The following is a 20,315-nucleotide window of genomic DNA, read 5'->3' as shown; positions in this document are numbered from 1 at the left end:
GGCTGTGAATGAATCACTGAATCACTGACTCTCACGATTCATTCAAAGCCGCAGAATTTGTGTGTTGTACTTCTGCTGTGGTTTTCATTAGAACTATTATTTCATTGCAAAATAGAGTAAATACTGACAGTACTGTAATTAAAATGTACGTTTTATTTTTTGACCTGTTGTATAATAATGTCATGTTTGCAGTCATGTGGATATTTGGGAACAATTGCATTTTTGCTCGTTATCATCCTGAAATTTTTTCATCATTAAAGTTTTTGTATCGGAGAAAGTTTGAGTCTTAAATTGAAATTAAATCTTACTTCATGCGAGTAAGTGCTAAATCCCCACTTTTACAAAGGTGCATTGTCGAGGACGACAATAATTTAGTGCGATATAAGGCAGCATGCTGCACGCAATCTATCATGTGTGGATACAGTCATTTTTGACTGCAAATGATGATTTTTGACTGTAATTTGATAAAATGTAATGGATTTACAGCATTTTGGCAGTTAGAAAAACATGCTCGGTTTTAATATTATTTTAAGTTAGAATTAAATGGACTACTCAGCGTTTTGTTCGCGTTCCCCTGTTGTCACCTCACGTACCCCAGTTTGGGAACCACTGGTCTAAAGAAATGAAAATCCCAAGGAGGTTCCTCCAGAAGTGACACGAGATCTGTGGTCCTCAGTGGCACCGGCTCCGCCTCAGTCCTCAGGCACCCTGGCTCCACTTTGGACGCTAATCCACTAATGCCCCGCCCCTTACCATAACCGCCAGTTTCAACACACTACTAACTAACTCAACCAGGCCCCGCCCCTTTATTCTGCCTATGAATTATTTAAATGAGGAATATTGTGAAGAAAACTCAAGACTATAATAGAGGCGTTTCAGGGACTTCAGAAACACTGATATAGAGAAGAACTCCCACTGGAGGGACTTTGGAAACCGTTTTCATGCTCAAACAGCAACATTGCACACTAGAGAAAACTATAGTAGGACCACTTTAACACTGTTATTCATTCTGTCTAATTTGCGGCTTGCATAAGACCGAGAGGCAGGATTTATCTTGTGAACAGAGTAGTAAGATCACTCCTCTCACATGACTTTTACCTATTCATTCTCATTTACTCGCCACCAATCCCATGCACACATCAGGGCAGATGAATGAGTGATTTACACACGTTTTAACACCCTAATATTTGTTTATATTTATTTTTCTATTTTTGGATATTTTTTTGAGGAGGCACTTAAAAGAGGAAACACCCTTTCGTATTCTGCAAGTACATTGTCGGGGTCGGTACTAAATGTTTGATCTATAAAACTACATGCCATGGCAAAATCTGCTTAAAGAGCTTTAAACACACCCCTGGAATGCCTCAAGACTACATTAATCCACTGAAACATTCAGACTCAACACGTTACACCTCAACACTGGACATTGTGTTTAACCTGTCGACTTTCATCTGTTTATAAACCTTTAAAACTGTGATATGGCAGATCCGACGAATTCTTCATCCTCAGGTCTCAACTCCATTGTGTTGTTGAAAGACTCCAACTTATCAGGTGAGTTAAATAATTCGATATTGTCAGCAACAGCTTCTGTTGGAAAACTGCATTAAAAGTGCTTAGAATTATAATCTGTCCACTAAACATGCATGCTGTAAAATCACTTTCCAGCAAACCTAAACCAATGATGCATTATCCAGTAGATGGCAACAGTTTTGAAACATATTAAACCACAGAATCTGAAAATAAAACAGTCGCTGTCCTCCAGTCCTGATCGAGTTCGAACTATCGAGATCTCTTCAGTATGAGATTTGCACAAATCTGAATTTTCTCAGACTTTGGTTATTTGTGTTTATCGGCATATTGGGACATATATGATTCTCAATTGTGGTCCTTTTTACATTTGTTTTCATATTTGTGACCCTGGACCACAAAACCAGTCATAAATCGCACAGGTATATTTGTAGCAATAGCCAACAATACATTGAATGGGTCAACATTATTCTTTTATGCCAAAAATCATTAGGATATTAAGTAAAGATTATGTTCTGTGAAGATATTTCCTACAGTTATTATCTCAAAAATGTGTTTTGTGAGTGGATATGCATTGCTAAGGACTTGATTTGAACAACTTTAAAGGCATTTTCTTAATATTTTGAGTTTTTTGCACCCTCAGATCTAAGATTTTCAAGTAGTTGTATCTTGGACATATATTGTCCTATCCTAACAAACCATACACCAATGGAAAGATTATTTATTCAGAAAAAAATGGACTCTTTTGTGGTCCAGGGTCAAGTTTGGCATTTGCTGTTTCTTTCCTCTGACCTTTAAGTCTTCACACATGACTTTCATTGGCCGATTTGTAACCAGATTAATGTCTTTGATCCAATAGCTGCAGTTAGTCGGAGACATGAATGCTTTAAAGCTGACAGGACAGCACTGTGTGATAGCACTAATGAAATGATTGCTAGTGAAATAAACATTTTAAACGAGTGAATCTGGATTAAAGGCAGGCCTGCATACAGTGGTCCTTCTGTCTGGTGAACGGCAGCTTTATGAAGAACACTGTTTTATTCCCAATCAAGGCTCTGTTTCTTCCATGACTCCCTGAGTTTGTCTCGGTTTCGAGGCTTAAATTACATATCAAGCATTATGTAACACATTATTTGAGAATGAATGGCTGTTATGTTGAATAAAGTTTACTAAATGAAGCAAAGCAAGTTGTTTCCCCTCACACACAGTGCTGTTGCATGCAATTCTTGAAACACCCACCAGATGGCAGCATGTCATGAACCCAGCAGTATTTTAACTCAATGTCCGAAAACAATTACAAAAGAAACTTTTACAAGAGAAATAAAACATGATGACATTCTAAAGAAACAAATGTTTGTTGACGTCAAATATATTTTGATTCATTAAAATATGATTCTATGTTAGATATAAATAAGTCACATGATCTTGGCACTTGTGAAGTCTATTATTAATTAAGATGCTTATTATAGTGCTCGTTTGGAGCAGCAGCATGTTTGTATGTGTGCCTAAATAGTGGGTGAGTTTTGTAACCGTGGCCTTGTCCCAAATCACACACTTGTGGGCTTACATCGGCTGCTGTAGAGTGTCACATTTCTCACTGGCACCCTAAACACTCGCAGTCTGCACTTTCATAACATACAGCAGCTCTAGAAGAAAATGGCAGTCAGATCAGAAACAATATCAAGTGGGGTTAAACTCTCTCTCTCTGCAGTCCAGGACTGGACCGCTGAAGAGGACCATGAGAAGACAGCCTCCATCTTTCCATCCCTCCATCATCCATCCGTCTCTGCAGTGAAGGGGTTGGTGTATTGGCAGGAGCCGAAGAAGTCAGCGCTAGTGTTCGGAGGCTCGATGCTGGTGCTCACGTCTCTAGCCTCGTTCAGTGTCATCAGTGTCGTCTCGTACCTGCTGCTCGCCCTGCTCTGTGTCACCATCACCTTCAGAGTCTACAAGTCCGTCGTTCAGGCTGTACAGAAGTCTGATGAGGGACACCCTTTTAAGTACGTATGCCTTTGATCTGTTTGTGTCTTTGAGAGTGTCCAGGTGGAAGCGTTTATTTGCAGTTCATGGATAAACACTTGTTTCTGACAAGAATGACGTTTGATAAAGAGTAACACGAGATCTGTGTTCATGCACAGAGTTCTGATGGAAAGAGATATCAGCATCTCACCGGACACGGCCCGCAGGTACATGGACGTGTTTCTGGTGAAATTAAACACGGCTCTCAAACAGATCAGAAGACTTGTGCTTGTGGAGGATGTGGTGGATTCACTGAAGGTATGTCTACATTCATGTCCAGATAAAAACGACTGCATACCCAAGCATTGAGCTGGATATTAATGCATGTCAGGTACAAATGTTTTTAATGCTATGTGACGGGTTATGTTAAATTATTACCTGCTGTGTTTATCTGCAGCTTGCAGTTGTTATGTGGTTTCTGACATGTGTGGGTGCTGTCTTCAATGGTATCACACTTTTAATACTTGGTAAGTGTGTTTTCATGAATAAATACATATAATAACAGTCAAAATAAAATCAGAATATATTGATGGTTGAAGAAAACTCACATAACATGCAGTGCAGAAAGCGCTGTGCTAATCCCTTTAATATGATGCAGTACTTTGAGAAAAATGTATGCATGAAATATAATAGTTAATAACCCACTCTTTATGACTGTAAAATGTTCTTCTGTTCACGACAGCTGATATCATCTTGTTCTGCACTCCTCTGCTGTATGAGAGGAACAAAGTAAGAATGAGTTTCATATTTATTTGTGTTCTTGCTGTTACTGTTCCTCATTTTATTTCCTAAACTTGATTTGTTGCAGACCCAGATTGATGGTTATCTGCTGCGTGTTCAGTCTCAGCTTGAACAGGAACTGGCAAAGTATGTATAACTGATTTATATTCATCCTTTATTTCAACACAGAAAATCAAATCAAGAATACAAGCATTAGACAATGACAATATGTAACTAATCAGTAAAACGAGAAATGTGTGAACACAACACCAGATGCAGGCTCAGCGTTGGTCGTTTCAGGAAATATTTTGAGGAACGGTTTCAACTCCTGCTCTGAATAAGAACTGTGCTGAGCGTGTGATTGGTCAAACACATGTGAGCCATAAACCAATGAGAGAGATGAGATGAGATGAGTCATGATGTGTACACAGACTTGTTGTTACTTTCTGGTTTGATTATTTTATTAATACACCGTTAGAAAGAAGATGCAAAAGTTTAGGGTTACAATAGCTTATCTGTGGGTCAATGTTGTACCTTATCTAACCCTAAAAGGTGCATATTAGTACCTTAGAGCAGTAATATGTACCCTTAAAGGGTTAATGAAAATAATGTCATTAATTACTCACCCTCATGTCGTTCCACACCCGTAAGACCTTCATTCATCTTCAGAACACAAATTAAGATATTTTTGATGAAATCCGATGACATTTCCTCTCTCAAGATCCATTAATGTACTAAAAACATATTTAAATCAGTTCATGTGAGTACAGTGGTTCAATATTAATATTATAAAAAAATAACTTATATAGTGATTGCCGATTTCAAAACACTGCTTCAGGAAGCTTCGGAGCGTTATGAATCTTTTGTGTCGAATCAGCGGTTCGGAGCGCCAAAGTCACGTGATTTCAGCAGTTGGCGGTTTGATCCGAATCATGATTCAACACAAAAGATTCATAACGCTCCGAAGCTTCCTGAAGCAGTGTTTTGAAATCGGCCATCACTATTTAAGTCGTTATTTTGTTTTTTTGGCGCACCAAAAATATTCTCGTGGCTTTATAATATTAATATTGAACCACTGTACTCACATGACCTGATTTAAATATGTTTTTAGTACATTAATGGATCTTGAGAGAGGAAATGTCATTGCTCAGGCCTCACTGAGCCATCGGATTTCATCAAAAATATCTTAATTTGTGTTCTGAAGATTAATGTCTCACGGGTGTGAAACGGCATGAGGGTGAGTAAAAAAATCACATTATTTTAATTTTTGGGTGAACTAACCCTTTAAGCTGAACCTTTTAAGGGTAAATTAAGCACAAAGATGTCTCTTCGAGTGTCTTGCCCCAGTGAGCTGTTGTACTGCCAAAAGTTACATTTTCACACATTTCTTCAGAGAGTGTATTATTAGATTAATAAACACAGAAGTATTCTCACAAGTAAATCAACTGCTGTCAGGTTCTGAGGTAAAGGTAGAGCGAGGACATGCAGGGTTAGATGTGCTTTCATTTATGATAAAGCAAACATAACCTGAACCATAGGGGAAAACACAGCAGCAGGACAAGGAAGGAAAGCCGGTAAACATGATGAACATTTGACGATGATCTGCCACAGGACTGAGGGTATGATTACACATCAACTATGTACTAAAAAATGTAAAAGTTTTTCCATTGCATACAGATAACAATGTTGTCAAAAGATCACACAAATCCACGAAAAGTCCTAAAAGCGCTGTATTCTGCTGCCAGGCCAGTAGATGGCGATGTTTGTAAAGAAACACTACGCGTCTATACACTGAATAAAAAAACTTACATTGGCTGCATTTTCAAAAACTTGCACTTTGAAACCTGTTTTCAAACATTTGTCTTATTTTCAGGCCCCCAAAATGCATCCAAAACGCATAAAAAGTTTTCCATTTTTAGTGGTGATAAACCAATGGGTATTGGGTGATAAACAGATGGGTATGGTTCATTGTCCTTATGGACCCATCTCATGTCTAATCTAGACTGAACTGTACTGTATTGTCTATGAAAAATGAGCAAAAACTTTCTTTCTGATTTTGATGTTTGTTTATTTGCTGTTGTTGGTGTTGTTTTTTTCCATACAATGAAAGTCACTGTGGTCCAGTGTTCTTCAAAATATATATTTTTAAACAGTAATACGGATATTTCAGTGTGCTCTCTCTGTGCAGACTGCAAGACAAACTCCCTGGTCCCTTAAAACGAAGAAAAGCAGAATGATGGATTCCTGTCATCACATCCAGTGAATTACAGTATTCTTTATATATTAGTAAAAAGAAGCCATAGGCCTGGCACTGCACTCCAGTCATTTTCACTGAAGTTTGTTTGTACAGACACACATGTTATAGAACTGCAGTCCAATGTGTGACAACGTGACTGCAATAAACTGAGCTTTGATGAACAGCTTCCCTGGTTCGTTTCTTCCGTTGTCTGCACAGTAAATGTTACTCATTTAATCCTGCTTCCAATCGGTCAAAGGTTAAGTAATGCTTACTATCCTGGGAAACACCGTTTGAGCTCATAAATAGAGCCACATCTGTGATATCAGATATTCAGCTGGCTTATTCTTAAACTTAAAATTTCATATTCAAGTAATTAGTAATTATTTTATCATTAATAATCTCAGGTGCTGATTATGTGTTTTGTACAGTATAAAAATTGTTTCATTTTTCATGCAAGTCCAGAACTCAGTCGCTCTGTTTGATTGACAACTCCAGCGATTGTAAAGGGAGCGTTCTTTCTATATATAATTGAATCACAGTTTAAATATCAGATTATTTTCATCCTACCAAGAGAAACAAGGTGAAGTTGAGCGTTTAGTCAGTGGTTTGATTTACTGACACACAGACAAAGATCATCTGACTGTACATGAATCATTAATATCAGATCAGGCATTAGAATGAACACAGTTACTGACATGTTGTTGCATTACTGTCGAGTCCATATCGTAAAAGTCTGAAATGCGATTGATTTACCAAAGAATCCACAGTGAAATGTACCGAATACAAATAAATAAAGCTCAACTGAGACATTCACAGTGTTGAAAATAATAATATTCCTGCATTAGGATCCTCTGAAAGGTAATGTTATTTTAGTCCTGTATCGCTCTTCTCTCCTCCTCATCTCACTCACACACCAGTGGGCGGGGCTAACGCTGTAATGATGAAGTAGGCGTTGATTTCTTCTGTGGAGGCGGAGTTTCATCTATCTGTTATAGACAGGCACATTCCAGGATCACTCGTTCGCAGGTCTGGGTAACATTAAAAGCTGTTTTTGGAGTAACAAGAAAGTTTTCAGTTCTGAAACTTGCAGGATATTCTTATAATATGATGACCTCTCATATATCAAAAGCTCAAGATTCCTCAGTTCATGACCCCTTTAATCTGTACAGGCTGAACTATCTGAACTATTGGAGATTGCCAAAGGTGTGCCCCAAGGATCTGTGTTGGGCCCCTTTTAATTACTATTTACATAACCTTGATTATGCCATTCAGGATGCTAACTTTCACTTAAAAGTCAATGGCTCCATCTTATCTTCTTTCTTCTCTGGATGCTGTTTATCACAGCACTCTAAGATTCATATCAGATTTTAAACCTTCAACATCATTGTGCTTTGTATAACAGAGTAGCTTGGCCTTCTTTGTCCACTAAAAGAAAAATGATGTGTATTTATTTAAGTGTTTTTAATTTTTTATTTTATTTTGGAAACTGATTGATCTGCTGCCCATCTTGGCCAGGACATTGATTTTTAATCTCAGAGAGGTCATCCTGGTCAGGTAAAATAAAACATAAAAAATGATCAAACTATGGTTGAATTTGTATGAATCTCTGAATCTAGAAAGGAACGCTTGGATTTTTCTCTCTGAAATTCCGCTCATGAAAGCACAAAGGTCTCTGAGTTGCTCATTTCTTGAATCCCTGATGATTCAAAGATCAGTAACTGATGTAATGTTTGATAAGCGATCTCTTGTTCAGCACCTGGACTTTAAACAGCCAATGAGGTGAAGCTTGTCAAAGTGTATCATAAACATTATATTCCAGATTTGTGTGTTTCGGAGGTATTACAAGCCTATGCAAAACTGAATGATAAAACAAAGAAGACACAGCAAACAGTGGTGAAACTTGAAGGTTAAAAAAAATGAGGGACTATGATGATATCACATCTTTTCTGGGAACATGGGGTCCGTTCCAGCTGACTGTTTTCTTTGCATTAGCCATAAGTATCCTTCCCAATGGTTTTGTGGGCCTCTACATCGTTTTTGTCGGGGATACGCCGTCTCACGAGTGTCTGATCCCTGAGGAGTACAACATCAGCGCCATGTGGAGGGAAGCTGCAATCCCAACGGTGATGGAAGATGGCGTTTTAAAACGCAGTTCCTGCTCTAGATACAAAATGGAAACACTGAGAAATTTTTCCATGCTTAATTACACCCCAAATGTGGATGTCAATGTCAGTGAGATAGAGATGGAGTGCTGTGTGAACGGCTGGAACTACAGTAAAGTGATTTATGAGTCTACGATAGTGACAGAGGTGAGTCGGCAGGTTGTTTGTCGGTCTACAGTCTAATGTCCAACCGGCCAAACTGTTCTTGAGATAAAGCTATGGAGTATGATCCTTTGAAGATCAGTTCAAGTAACTGCCCCCTTTAACTTTGTCTGGGGAAAACAGTAAGCGTTTTTGGCTTGTTTCTGTTTAACATAAGTCTATCCAGATCTTCCATAAGACAAACGGATGGCAGGATAAATAAGTCCATAAATAGCACGGGAAGGAGAGCTTACAAAGATAAAATTCCTGGGGAAAGCATAAAGATCCTATACATTTATACACAGCAAAATCACCTTAAATCAACTCTGCTCAGAGTACATATGATCCCTCTCTAAATAGTGTTAAAGTAACACTGAAGCAGAGTTAAAGTTAATGAGATAATTAAGCGATGAATGAGCATTAGTGATGAACACCTGCTGTTAACAAGCAGAATCACTGAAGAAAAGATAATCCTCCTCTGCTGACATCTTGAGAGATACAATGTCTTTTATCTTCAGGTGATTTCATCTCAGACTGTGGCTGAAGTCAGTTTTAGTTCTTGTGTTTCTCTTTTCTTCACTAATTCTGCTTGTTAACAGCAGGTGTTCATCACTAATACTCAATCATCACTTAATCGCTTAATTATCTCATTAACTTTAACTCTGCTTCAGTGTTACTTGAACACTATTTAGAGAGGGATCATATGTACTCCGAGCAGAGTTGATTTAACTCTGGTGATTTTGCTGTGAAAATGATGTCAGCTTAATTAAGTCCCTCAAATCAATAGCATTTCTTAACTACTGTAATGTGTTAATTGGGAAACAGATATTTACATTTCTTCAACTGCATTAAATGTTACATGAACCAGAGATTATCTAAAGGTTATCTAAGTCTGGCATGTTGGGAATAGTTTTAGCTGTGTTCTGTGTCATGAGTAAACAATTGAGTAGGTAAACAATAACATCGGGAGCATTATGATGCTGTATCGTACTGAAGCATCCATTGCAATGCCTCATTCACTTTAACATGTTTATCCTGATAGGTAAAAAATTCCAGAAGGTGTGTTGGAGCAGGTTGGAGCTAAACTCTACAGAGTATCGGCCCTTCAGGAGCAGGATTTGAAACTCCTGATGTACTGTAACTCATTTTGATCCTGGAAGGCTACATTCATTACATTGCATTTACATTTATACACTTGATTTCGCTAGTCCAGTTTAGATATTCTACTAACTCTAAGTAACTTTACAACTACATGTTAGCTAACTCTCAGAGTATTAGTAGTATTTAGTATTTTTAAGTTGACATGTACTTGCAAAGTTACATTTATTTGTTTAGCAGATGCTTTTGTCCAAAGTGATTAATCTTAAAGAGGCAATAAACATGAGAAGTGCTAGTAATAAAAAGTTTCAGCCATCGCTCAGGATAGTACAAGCAAGAAAAGGAAGGGATCAAATAGTTGAAATGAAAAGTAGAGCTGTGCGTGATCAGCATAGCAATGGTAGGAGAAACAATGTGCCTGTATAATGGGTCCTCGAGATGTAGTGTATATGGAGAAGAGGAGGGGTCCAAGCACTGAACCCTGAGGTTGACCTTTTGGATACCTCCCCTCTCCAGGCAACCTTGAAGGACCTTCCTGTGAGGTGAGATTCAAATAATGCCCAGTGATGAGAGTGTGTACAGAAAGATCTGATGGATTTATGGTGTTGAAAGCTGCAGATAGATCTAGCAGAATGAGAAACAAGCTAAAGTCTGCTGGTCAGAAACTCTCCAGGATCAATTTTGGATTACTCTACTGCTGGTGACGTTGGTGAAGATTATATTTCAAACAAATGATGACTATAAGAAACCTTCTGTTTTGATGTATGGTTTTTGTAATTTCAAAAAAAGTACAAAATCATTCTTGGCTAGAAAATCGGAGACAAAATTCTTGTTCTGATGGGATTATTTTTCCTGATATATCCCTGTAAAGTAATTTTCTGTAACTTTTGTGATGTTAATCATTCATTTTGCACAGAATAAGTCAGTGATTCCCAATCATATTCTTGGAGGCACACCTTTCGAAATAAAGTGTTACCATTAATTATGAAGGAAACATTGAATAACAGCCTTAGTGAAGAGTTTATAGTCCAGGGAGGTGCTTCAATACACAGTATCCAGTGAACCCAAAGTTTCACAGGAAGGTATTCAGGTGTGGACAGGGAAGAGCTGAAGTTTAGATGGGAACAGGATCAAGAGATGAGGACAGGAGTGGAATAATTAGCACAGCCGTAGCAAAAAATGCTGTTCTTAGAGTTTTTGTCTTGTTTCTAGTCAAAATATCTTAAAGTTCTTGAATCAAGAAGCATTTTCTTGATAAGTAAAACATATTTTCTTGTTTTCAAGAAAAATAAGTTAAAATTGAGTGAGTTTTTCCTTAAAACAAGCAAAATAATCTGCCAATGGCGTAAGCAAAATAATCTTATTTCAAAGCAAAAATAAACTATATAATCTTGTTTTCATTTTGGATTAAGATTATTTTGCTTACCCCATTGGCAGATTATTTTGCTTGTTTTAAGGAAAAACTCAATTAATTTTGACTTATTTTTCCTAAAAACAAGAAAATAATTTTTACTTGTCAAGAAAATGCTTCTTGATCTAAGAATTTTTTGATATTTGGACTCGAAACAAGACAAAAATTCTAAGTAAGAACAGCATTTTTTAGAGCATTTTCAGATATTTTAGATAAATTACCTAGTAAGTGTGTACAGTGAAAGAGTCTAAACTCTATGAGTGAAAATTATCGCAGCATGATCAAAAATCCTTGTTGCCATTTCTGATGTGCAGCAGAGGGGCAGGACACCTGTGAGCTTCAGCAAAGTATAAACACATTAACTTTGTTAAAGTTAATTTTTTATGTTTGTGTTTTTCAGTGGGACCTGATTTGTGAGAATGAGTACAAAGGCCCTCTGACCTCATCTATATACTTCCTTGGTGTGCTGGTGGGGACCTTCCTTTCCGGACAGATGTCTGACAGGTTAGCGTTAGCTCTCGCATCATCACACAAAATATAACAAACAGCTATGACTCTAAAATGATTAAACATGATATATTTGATGTGTTTAGGTACGGCAGAAGACCTATACTTTTTGCCATGATGGCTATGCAGACAGTTACCATCATTATCCAGATGTTTTCTCCAAGCTGGGAAATCTTCACTGCCATCTACTTCTTTGTGGGATTTAGTGGTTTTTCTAATTATGTTGTAGCATATGTCTTAGGTAAATCTACATCAGTTCATCATTAACACGATTTCAAAAGTCATCTGTGTCTCCTCTCGTTTAATTAAACTCTCCATCAACAGGCTGTGAAATTCTAAGTCCAGCGAGTCGGGTGGTGTTCGGTTCTCTGGGTATCTTCATGGGATCTGGAATTGGTCAGATGTTCTTTCCTTTAGCAGCTTATTTCATCCGCAGCTGGCGATGGCTGGTGCTCACAAACGCCCTCACCGGACTCCTGTATGTTCCACTGTGGTGGTGAGTTTTTATTTTGAAGAAAAAAAGATAAAAGTAGACCCTTGGGGTAAGATGGGCCACCCCAGATTTGGCACAGAAGGACCCAAGTGGCAATTAAATAAGTAAATATTCATATGGCTGTCATATAGAGTGAGTCATAGGATGATTTTACCTTTCAGATGAATCTCTTTTACTGGGATTTCTGCTTTTTATCCAGTTTATCCAGGGGTGGCTTCTTACCCATCCTTTAATATTTGACATTTTGTGCTATAACAACTAAATTAGCAAATGTTTCTATTTATTTTCTATAATAACACATTGGCTGATCATCATCATACTGCACAATGCTAAACTTATAGTTTACTAAAAGTAAATGCACATCTTCCCCCATCTTCCCCTACTATGTTTAATAATGGCTTAAAGTATAGTGGCTTGAAATGCTGACCAAACTGACAAATTCTCATCTCTTGAATTAATATTTAAAGCTTTGGTGCCACTAAACCCAGGGTTAGCACAAACTAACCTAAAACCTACCTAAACCAGTAAGAAAACGGTTTGTGTTGTTTTCATGCACCAGGTTTATTCCCGAGTCTCCCAGATGGCTGCTCTCTCAGGGAAGGATAGAGGAGGCTGAGGCCATACTGAGACTCGCAGCTAAAAAGAACAAAGTCGCCGCTCCTGAGGTCATCTTCACTTCATCTGAGGTATAGATCTATTATAGATGGATATGAAATTTAGGCCCTAAATAAACTCAGTTTCATTAATGCTTATTTATGTTTTCTTAGATTGAGGAAGCAGCAAAGATGAGGAAGAAAAAACATAATATTCTGGATATTCTAAGGAACTGTAATGCTGTTTTAACCATCATGATCTGTTCACTTCTGTGGTACGCTGTAATTTTCCTCAAATATCTACTTGGTCTATTTGGTCTGATTTACTAGTGTTGTTTTCTCCTTCAGGATGGTCATCACCATGTCTTACTATGCTCTCATTCTGAACACCACAAACCTTCATGGAAACCCGTACCTGAATTATTTCCTGTCAGCGGTGGTGGAGGTCCCAGCTTTCATCATCGCCATGTTGTTGCTCAGATACTGCAGCAGGAGATTCTGTCAGTCGTCCACTCTTCTTATGGGTGGAGCGGTGATTTTCATCATACAGCTCATTCCCAAAGGTAAGATATGCACTGATCAAGTCCTGCATCACACGTCAAGGTACATGTAATTACAAATCATTATGTATCATTTGTTAAGTCTGAACAGGATGTGAGGTTTACAAGTAAGAAATGTTGTGGTGTAGAAGCTCACAGTTTATCCTCTGGACAATGATGATGAAGGTGCCATTGGCTGCTAATTTACTGTAGGAGCCAAATGACTTTTTCTCTCAATTGATAAATGACAGAATTGCTTGATAAAAATGGTTATTCATTTAGTAGACAGATTCTAAGCTGTTAACAGCAGTCACTGCTGAGCTGTGATGAAGGGACGTTTTAGTACTACAAGGATTTCATTTACAAACCCGATTCCAAAAAAGTTGGGACACTGTAGAAATTGTGAATAAAAATGATGTGCAATGATGTGGAAGTTTCAAATTTCAATATTTTATTCAGAATACAACATAGATGACATATCAAATGTTTAAACTGAGAAAATGTATCATTTTAAGGGAAAAATAAGTTGATTTTAAATTTCATGGCATCAACTCATCTTAAAAAAGTTGGGACAAGACCATGTTTACCACTGTGTGGCATCCCCTCTTCTTTTTATAACAGTCTGCAAACGTCTGGGGACTGAGGAGACAAGTTGCTCAAGTTTAGGAATAGGAATGTTGTCCCATTCTTGTCTAATACAGGCTTCTAGTTGCTCAACTGTCTTAGGTCTTCTTTGTCGCATCTTCCTCTTTGTGATGCACCTAATGTTTTCTATGGGTGAAAGATCTGGACTGCAGGCTGGCCATTTCAGTACCCGGATCCTTCTTCTACACAGCCATGATGTTGTAATTGAGGCAGTATGTGGTCTGGCATTGTCATGCTGGAAAATGCAAGGTCTTCCCTGAAAGAGACAACGTCTGGATGGGAGCATATGTTGTTCTAGAACTTGGATATACCTTTCAGCATTGATGGTGCCTTTCCAGATGTGTAAGCTGCCCATGCCACACGCACTCATGCAACCCCATACCATCAGAGATGCAGCTTCTGAACTGAGCGCTGATAACAACTTGGGTTGTCCTTGTCCTCTTTAGTCCGGATGACATGGCGTCCCAGTTTTCCAAAAAGAACTTCAAATTTTGATTCGTCTGACCGCAGAACAGTTTTCCACTTTGCCACAGTCCATTTTAAATGAGCCTTGGCCCAGAGAAAACGCCTGCGCTTCTGGATCATGTTTAGATATGGATTCTTTTATGACCTATAGAGTTTTAGCCGGTAACGGCGAATGGCACGGTGGATTGTGTTCACCGACAATGTTTTCTGGAAGTATTCCTGAGCCCATGTTGTGATTTCCATTACAGTAGCATTCCTGTAAGTGATGCAGTGCCGTCTAAGGGCCCGAAGATCACGGGCATCCAGTATGGTTTTCCGGCCTTGACCCTTACGCACAGAGATTGTTCCAGATTCTCTGAATCTTTGGATGATATTATGCACTGTAGATGATGAGAACTTCAAACTCTTTGCAATTTTTCTCTGAGAAACTCCTTTCTGATATTGCTCCACTATTTTTGGCCGCAGCATTGGGGGAATTGGTGATCCTCTGCCCATCTTGACTTCTGAGAGACACTGCCACTCTGAGAGGCTCTTTTTATACCCAATCATGTTGCCAATTGACTTAATAAGTTGCAGATTGGTCCTCCAGCTGTTCCTTATATGTACATTTAACTTTTCCGGCCTCTTATTGCTACCTGTCCCAACTTTTTTGGAATGTGTAGCTCTCATGAAATACAAAATGAGCCAATATTTGGCATGACATTTCAAAATGTCTCACTTTCAATATTTGATATGTTATCTATATTCTATTGTGAATAAAATATAAGTTTATGAGATTTGTAAATTATTGCATTCCTTTTTTTTCACAATTTTTACAGTGTCCCAACTTTTTTGGAATCGGGTTTGTATATAAAAATATATAAAGTCTTCATTTCTGTCTATATAATTTTTTTTCATCTATAGATATTTTCTAGGAAGAACCTTAACGATTGCATTACCAACATTTTTAGAACATACTTTTGTTGGCTGGGGGGGTCCTTTGTTTTTCACAAATTGACCTACAGTATATCTCCTGAACACAGAATCTAATCTTTGCGAAACGTAGGAAATACACTCGGACCATAGGACATTCTGATGAGGACACATGCAAAGTCCTGTCAAAATTGCACTTATAGGGGCTGATACAACTGAAAATTCCCAGTAATGCCATAACCGTTGTCATGTTTGTTCCTGCCAGTCCTTGTTAGTCTTTGAGTTCATTATCTTTGTGTATTTAATTTCCTCATTTCCTTCTGTTGGTTGTCCGGTAATGTTTGTGTTTGACATGCTGTTTCTCATTTGGATTATCTGGGCTTTCTTTGTTTATTAAATATAAGCTTAAACCTTCTCTGCCTTCCCTCATCTTCATTGGATTAAAACATTACAGAATACCGGACCAAGTAGGAAAGGAGACCACCTCCATAAATGTGCCCCAGCGTGGAGTTTTCAAGTGGCCAAAGGGGCAATTAATTTTAGATTTCTAGATGGACCAAACCTGGAGGACTATGTGGAAGAGTTCATCATCTCAGTACCTGAAGCATCCTGACATTCATGGAGGGGTTCAGGATCAGACTGGACGATGAAATGCCTTAGGAAAGATTCCTGCTGGACCCTGGGGGATTACATAAATTTTGCCCTATTGATTGATGGATCCTCTTTTACGATGGGTGACGTGGAAGAGGATCCTGTTCCTAGTGTCAAGCCCCACGTAACATCAGTCACCACCCCAGACCGTGGATAAGGAGCCAGAGCCAACCGCAGACCGAGAGACCCAGCTCATGCCCATCACGGACTTCATGCCTTAGCCGATGCTCACAACAGATACAGCTGATACAAATATTTATCTTAAAACAAAATTAGTTGTACATATTTCCCTTTACATATATAGATTTGTCTGCTGCGCATCCGTGAAGCGAAGTCACCTTTCTTCCCCATTCTGATGCTCAGTTTGAACTTCAGCAGATCGTTTTGACCATGTCTACATCATGCCTATATAAATTTGTCATTGCAGAGCTAATGGAGTTGGCAACCGTACTGGAGATGCTGGGAAAACTGGGCGTCACAGCAGCGTTCTGTGTAGTTTATGCCGTGACTTCAGAACTGTTTCCAACCGTGGTGAGAAACATGGCGATGGGAACCTGCTCCATGACAGCTCGCATAGGGAGCATAGTGTCTCCTTTCATCATATACCTGGGTACAGTCACAGTTTCTATGTTGCTTCTGTTATTTTATATATAAGATTTGCTATGTTATCATATACTGTGTATATATGAACAATCCGAGCATTGCATAAGTTATTCCTTTTTTTCCTGTAAAGGAAACTACTATAGATACATTCCTTATATTGTCATTGGAAGCCTGGCAGTGTTTTCTGGCTTAATTACCTTACTGTTACCAGAAACTAGAGGGAAAGTTCTCCCTGAGACCATCGTTCAGATGCAGCGAATAAAAGGGTGAGTGCATTATTCTCCCATTGCAGTCTGAAAAATGATGAAATATTCTAAACTCTTTAGATAGAATACTAGAAAAAGAAGTCTAATTTTTTAAATCAGAAATACTATAAATGACTATTATTTAAAATATATAATTTCATTGCTTCTGTCTCACTCAGGCTGAAGAGCTCTGAGAAACAGGCTGCTGTGATGAGGACAGCAGATAAAAATCAAGTCATCAAAGAAGTGAAACTATAACTGGAGAGTAAAAATTAACAAAATGTTGTCCTGTTAATCAAATGACTTGCCCTGACCCTAAATCCTTAATCATGAAATACTGTATGCTGTTGGGTTCACATCATGACATAAATCTGGCTTGGCTTTCTGCCATTTGTATGCAGAGTTTGTATGCAAGACAACTGAAGTTAGAAATCCACCCGCATGTGACTTCATAATGCTGTAGGAGTTTGATAAACCCTTGATCTGTTGTTATAATATCTGCCACAATGGCTTCTTGACTCAACAACTAGACAAGCCCTGGGCACAGATTGCCATGGCCAGCTATTATCTGGACTGCCATTCCAGACTTTAACAACCAGCATGATCAGCATACAAACGGCCATAGATGAGCCAGTGATCCACTACTGTCTAAACCAAGCAGATGGAGCAGAATGCAAAATATTCTGAATGATCCACATTCTGGTTCGTTTGGCCAGTGGAGAACTGGTTGCCCTCTTTTTTTTCTTATAATTTCTGTCAGCTGATGGAGTTTGGGTTTCTTGCCACTGTCGCCTCTGGCTTCATCAGTTGGGGACTCTTAATATTCAACAATATTATCGATTTAACTGCATTGACGCTATTGGATGAGAAAAAAACTTGAACTGAATTGATCTGAATAATAACTCTATTGTCTTCTAGAGCTGCTTTACAGATAACAGGGACGTTCTCAGAACTTTGGCTAACGTTCTGGCAAAGTTCTCTCAAAGTTATGAACAAATTGTCTTCCAGTAACATTAATAGAATGTTTTTTCAAAGACATCTCATCTTTAATAATGTTCTCAAAACGTTAGAACAAAAGCATTATTTATACAAAGTTTTAGTTGGACTTTTGTCTATTTTTTTTTTTTTTTAAATGTCACTACTTGTTTCACAAAGTTCAGAGAACATTCAAAATTAATGTTTCCATAATGTTTGCAAAATGTTTTGAAATTTCAGAGAACATGCAGAAACGACGTTTTCATAACTTAAAGGTGCAATATGTAATATTTTTGCAGTAAAATATCCAAAAACCACTAGGCCAGTGTTATATATTTTGTTCACTTGAGTACTTACAATATCCCAAATGTTTCCAACTATTTGTAAATCTTGAGAAAATTGCTATTTTAACCAAGGCTCTGGGACGTGTGAGGAGTCGCCTGTGAATTGCATCATACCCGCGTTACCCTCGGTTTCTGGTTTTATTTTGTAGAAACCATGGAAACACCAAAGGCGCTTTTATATTTACATGTTTTAATAGACAAGGGAACAATGGTTTGGTGACGTTTATAGACAGAAAACTAATTGTTGTTATATATCTCAACACATTTAGTCTCATTGTTTAAATCAAATTTTCTTGATGTTTTGCGAGTCTCATGCTTCACCATGCCTCAGAGAAAAACACTACTTTGTGAAGTAGCTAACATAGCATAATCAGATGCAGCTTTATTTTTAGTAACAGTAATACAGCATTTTCTCCATCATACAATATGTTTTAAAATGAATTGCATGCCATTTATCAACACAATGATCCAGCATTTAATATGATATTGTAAAATCGATCTCTCTTACTGCAGTGTGTAACAGTGTCTCACAGCAGCCGCCGAGCGAACGCACAGAGTAACGTTATAACATCATTTTCAACACTCTCAAATGTATCTAATATGATAAACAGAGCTGCGTTTCCTCATACTCATGACCGGAAAAGTGACTGTGTCATAATAAAAGTCCCGCTGCTCGTGAGGCGTGTGTTGATCAATCGCTCCAGCTCCTCGTTCAGCTCCACAACACTCGCTCCTGCTCTGCTTCACACTACAGTAACGTTAATAATCACATCCATGAACATGATTTCTTCCCGAGTCCAATCCCTATTCTTTTGCACCATCTGTTGAGATGGAGACCACGTGTCCCAAGATTCAGCGCTCAAACTTGTCGTCATCAAGCTACGCCTTTGTTTTGAATAGGCTTCTAGCGACCTCTAGCGGACAAATTTATTACATACTGCACCTTTTATGGGAATGATCATTGTTAGCTGTGTTTAATTGAAGTCATTCCATAATTGATGAACTTTGAAACAGTTTTTGTTTGAAACAAGTTTTTAAGCCACTCAGAATTCACCATATTCAGAACTGATGGCACTTTTCAGATTGTGTGCTTCCAGGAGGACATGCACCAACCAAGCAACTGTCATTGAGATGATGGAAACACTAACCCATTGGTGTCCAGACTCGGTCCTAGAGGGCCACTGTCCTGCAGAGTTTCATTCCAACCAGCTCCTAAACACCTGCCTTTAAGTTTCCATTATGCCTAATAAGACCTTGATTAGCTGGTTCAGGTGTGCTTATTGGGGTTGAGCTAAATTCTGCAGGACAGTGACCGTGACTGATTTTGGACACCCCTGCACTAACCACTTCCTTCAGGAAATACTGACCTCCTTTATTCAGAGCGACAGGGTTCTTTGGAAACTCGGTCAGGAGATGATAAAGGTAGTCATGTTAAGAATGCGGTCTAATCATTAAAGGAGGCCAGTGCTGGTCAAGCTATTCAGAAAAGCCAAGCTACAAATTAACTGTTGAAAATGTCTCGACCTGCTAGAAGAGCTGTAGATAAGTTAATCAAATCAAATTAAAACATGCTTCATGCCTACATTTCCTGAAGAAAATGTGAGTGGTGCTTGCAGTGGCAAAACTCGGCACTTGATTGCTTGAGTGTTTCTAGGCAGTTGGGTGTTCTGAGTGGTTTATTTCTGTGTTAGCTTTCTTATTTCTGTCCTTTAGACAGTGATGATAAAACAACCAATCATTTTAGCAGATACATTTATAAGGATACATTGACAGATGTGTGTCCATCTGAACTGAGCACTTTCATCCTGAGCACTTTCATCCATCAAATGTACAGAATTCCATTATTAAACGAATACATAAAATCAGCTACTGTCATGTCTGTGTAGATTTCATGTCTTTTATTGAGCCATGCCTTTTATTTTGAAGTTTATTTTTGTTCATAGCCAGTGCTCGAAGTGGGTATCGGCACTTCTGACATGTTGCACGTACGTAAGCCCATCGTGTAGAAGATTTTTTATGGTGAAAA

At 38.3% G+C, this 20,315-nt stretch overlaps 2 protein-coding genes across 2 annotated transcripts; both read left to right on the top strand.

Moving 5' to 3' along the window:
• The first annotated feature begins 1,478 nt into the window (after positions 1–1,478).
• Positions 1,479–6,503, top strand: LOC137012201 (reticulon-3-B-like). Its single transcript, XM_067375342.1, has 7 exons — positions 1,479–1,551; positions 3,239–3,527; positions 3,666–3,804; positions 3,944–4,013; positions 4,229–4,275; positions 4,355–4,413; positions 6,455–6,503. The coding sequence occupies exons 1-7, from the start codon at positions 1,479–1,481 to the stop codon at positions 6,501–6,503; spliced, it is 726 nt and encodes a 241-aa protein (XP_067231443.1).
• A 1,839-nt stretch (positions 6,504–8,342) lies between these two features.
• On the top strand, positions 8,343–20,092 carry slc22a4 (solute carrier family 22 member 4). The gene is made up of 10 exons (XM_067375717.1): positions 8,343–8,814; positions 11,718–11,821; positions 11,911–12,065; positions 12,149–12,320; positions 12,877–13,003; positions 13,085–13,185; positions 13,259–13,473; positions 16,550–16,732; positions 16,856–16,991; positions 17,150–20,092. Exons 1-10 carry the CDS (start codon positions 8,422–8,424, stop codon positions 17,226–17,228), a joined length of 1,665 nt encoding a protein of 554 aa, XP_067231818.1. The 5' UTR covers positions 8,343–8,421; the 3' UTR covers positions 17,229–20,092.
• The last annotated feature ends 223 nt before the right edge of the window (positions 20,093–20,315 follow it).

The sequence above is a fragment of the Chanodichthys erythropterus genome, chromosome 22, assembly GCF_024489055.1.
Source record: "Chanodichthys erythropterus isolate Z2021 chromosome 22, ASM2448905v1, whole genome shotgun sequence".
NCBI classification, from domain to species: Eukaryota; Metazoa; Chordata; class Actinopteri; order Cypriniformes; family Xenocyprididae; genus Chanodichthys; species Chanodichthys erythropterus.
This window is presented reverse-complemented; position numbering and strand designations above follow the sequence as displayed.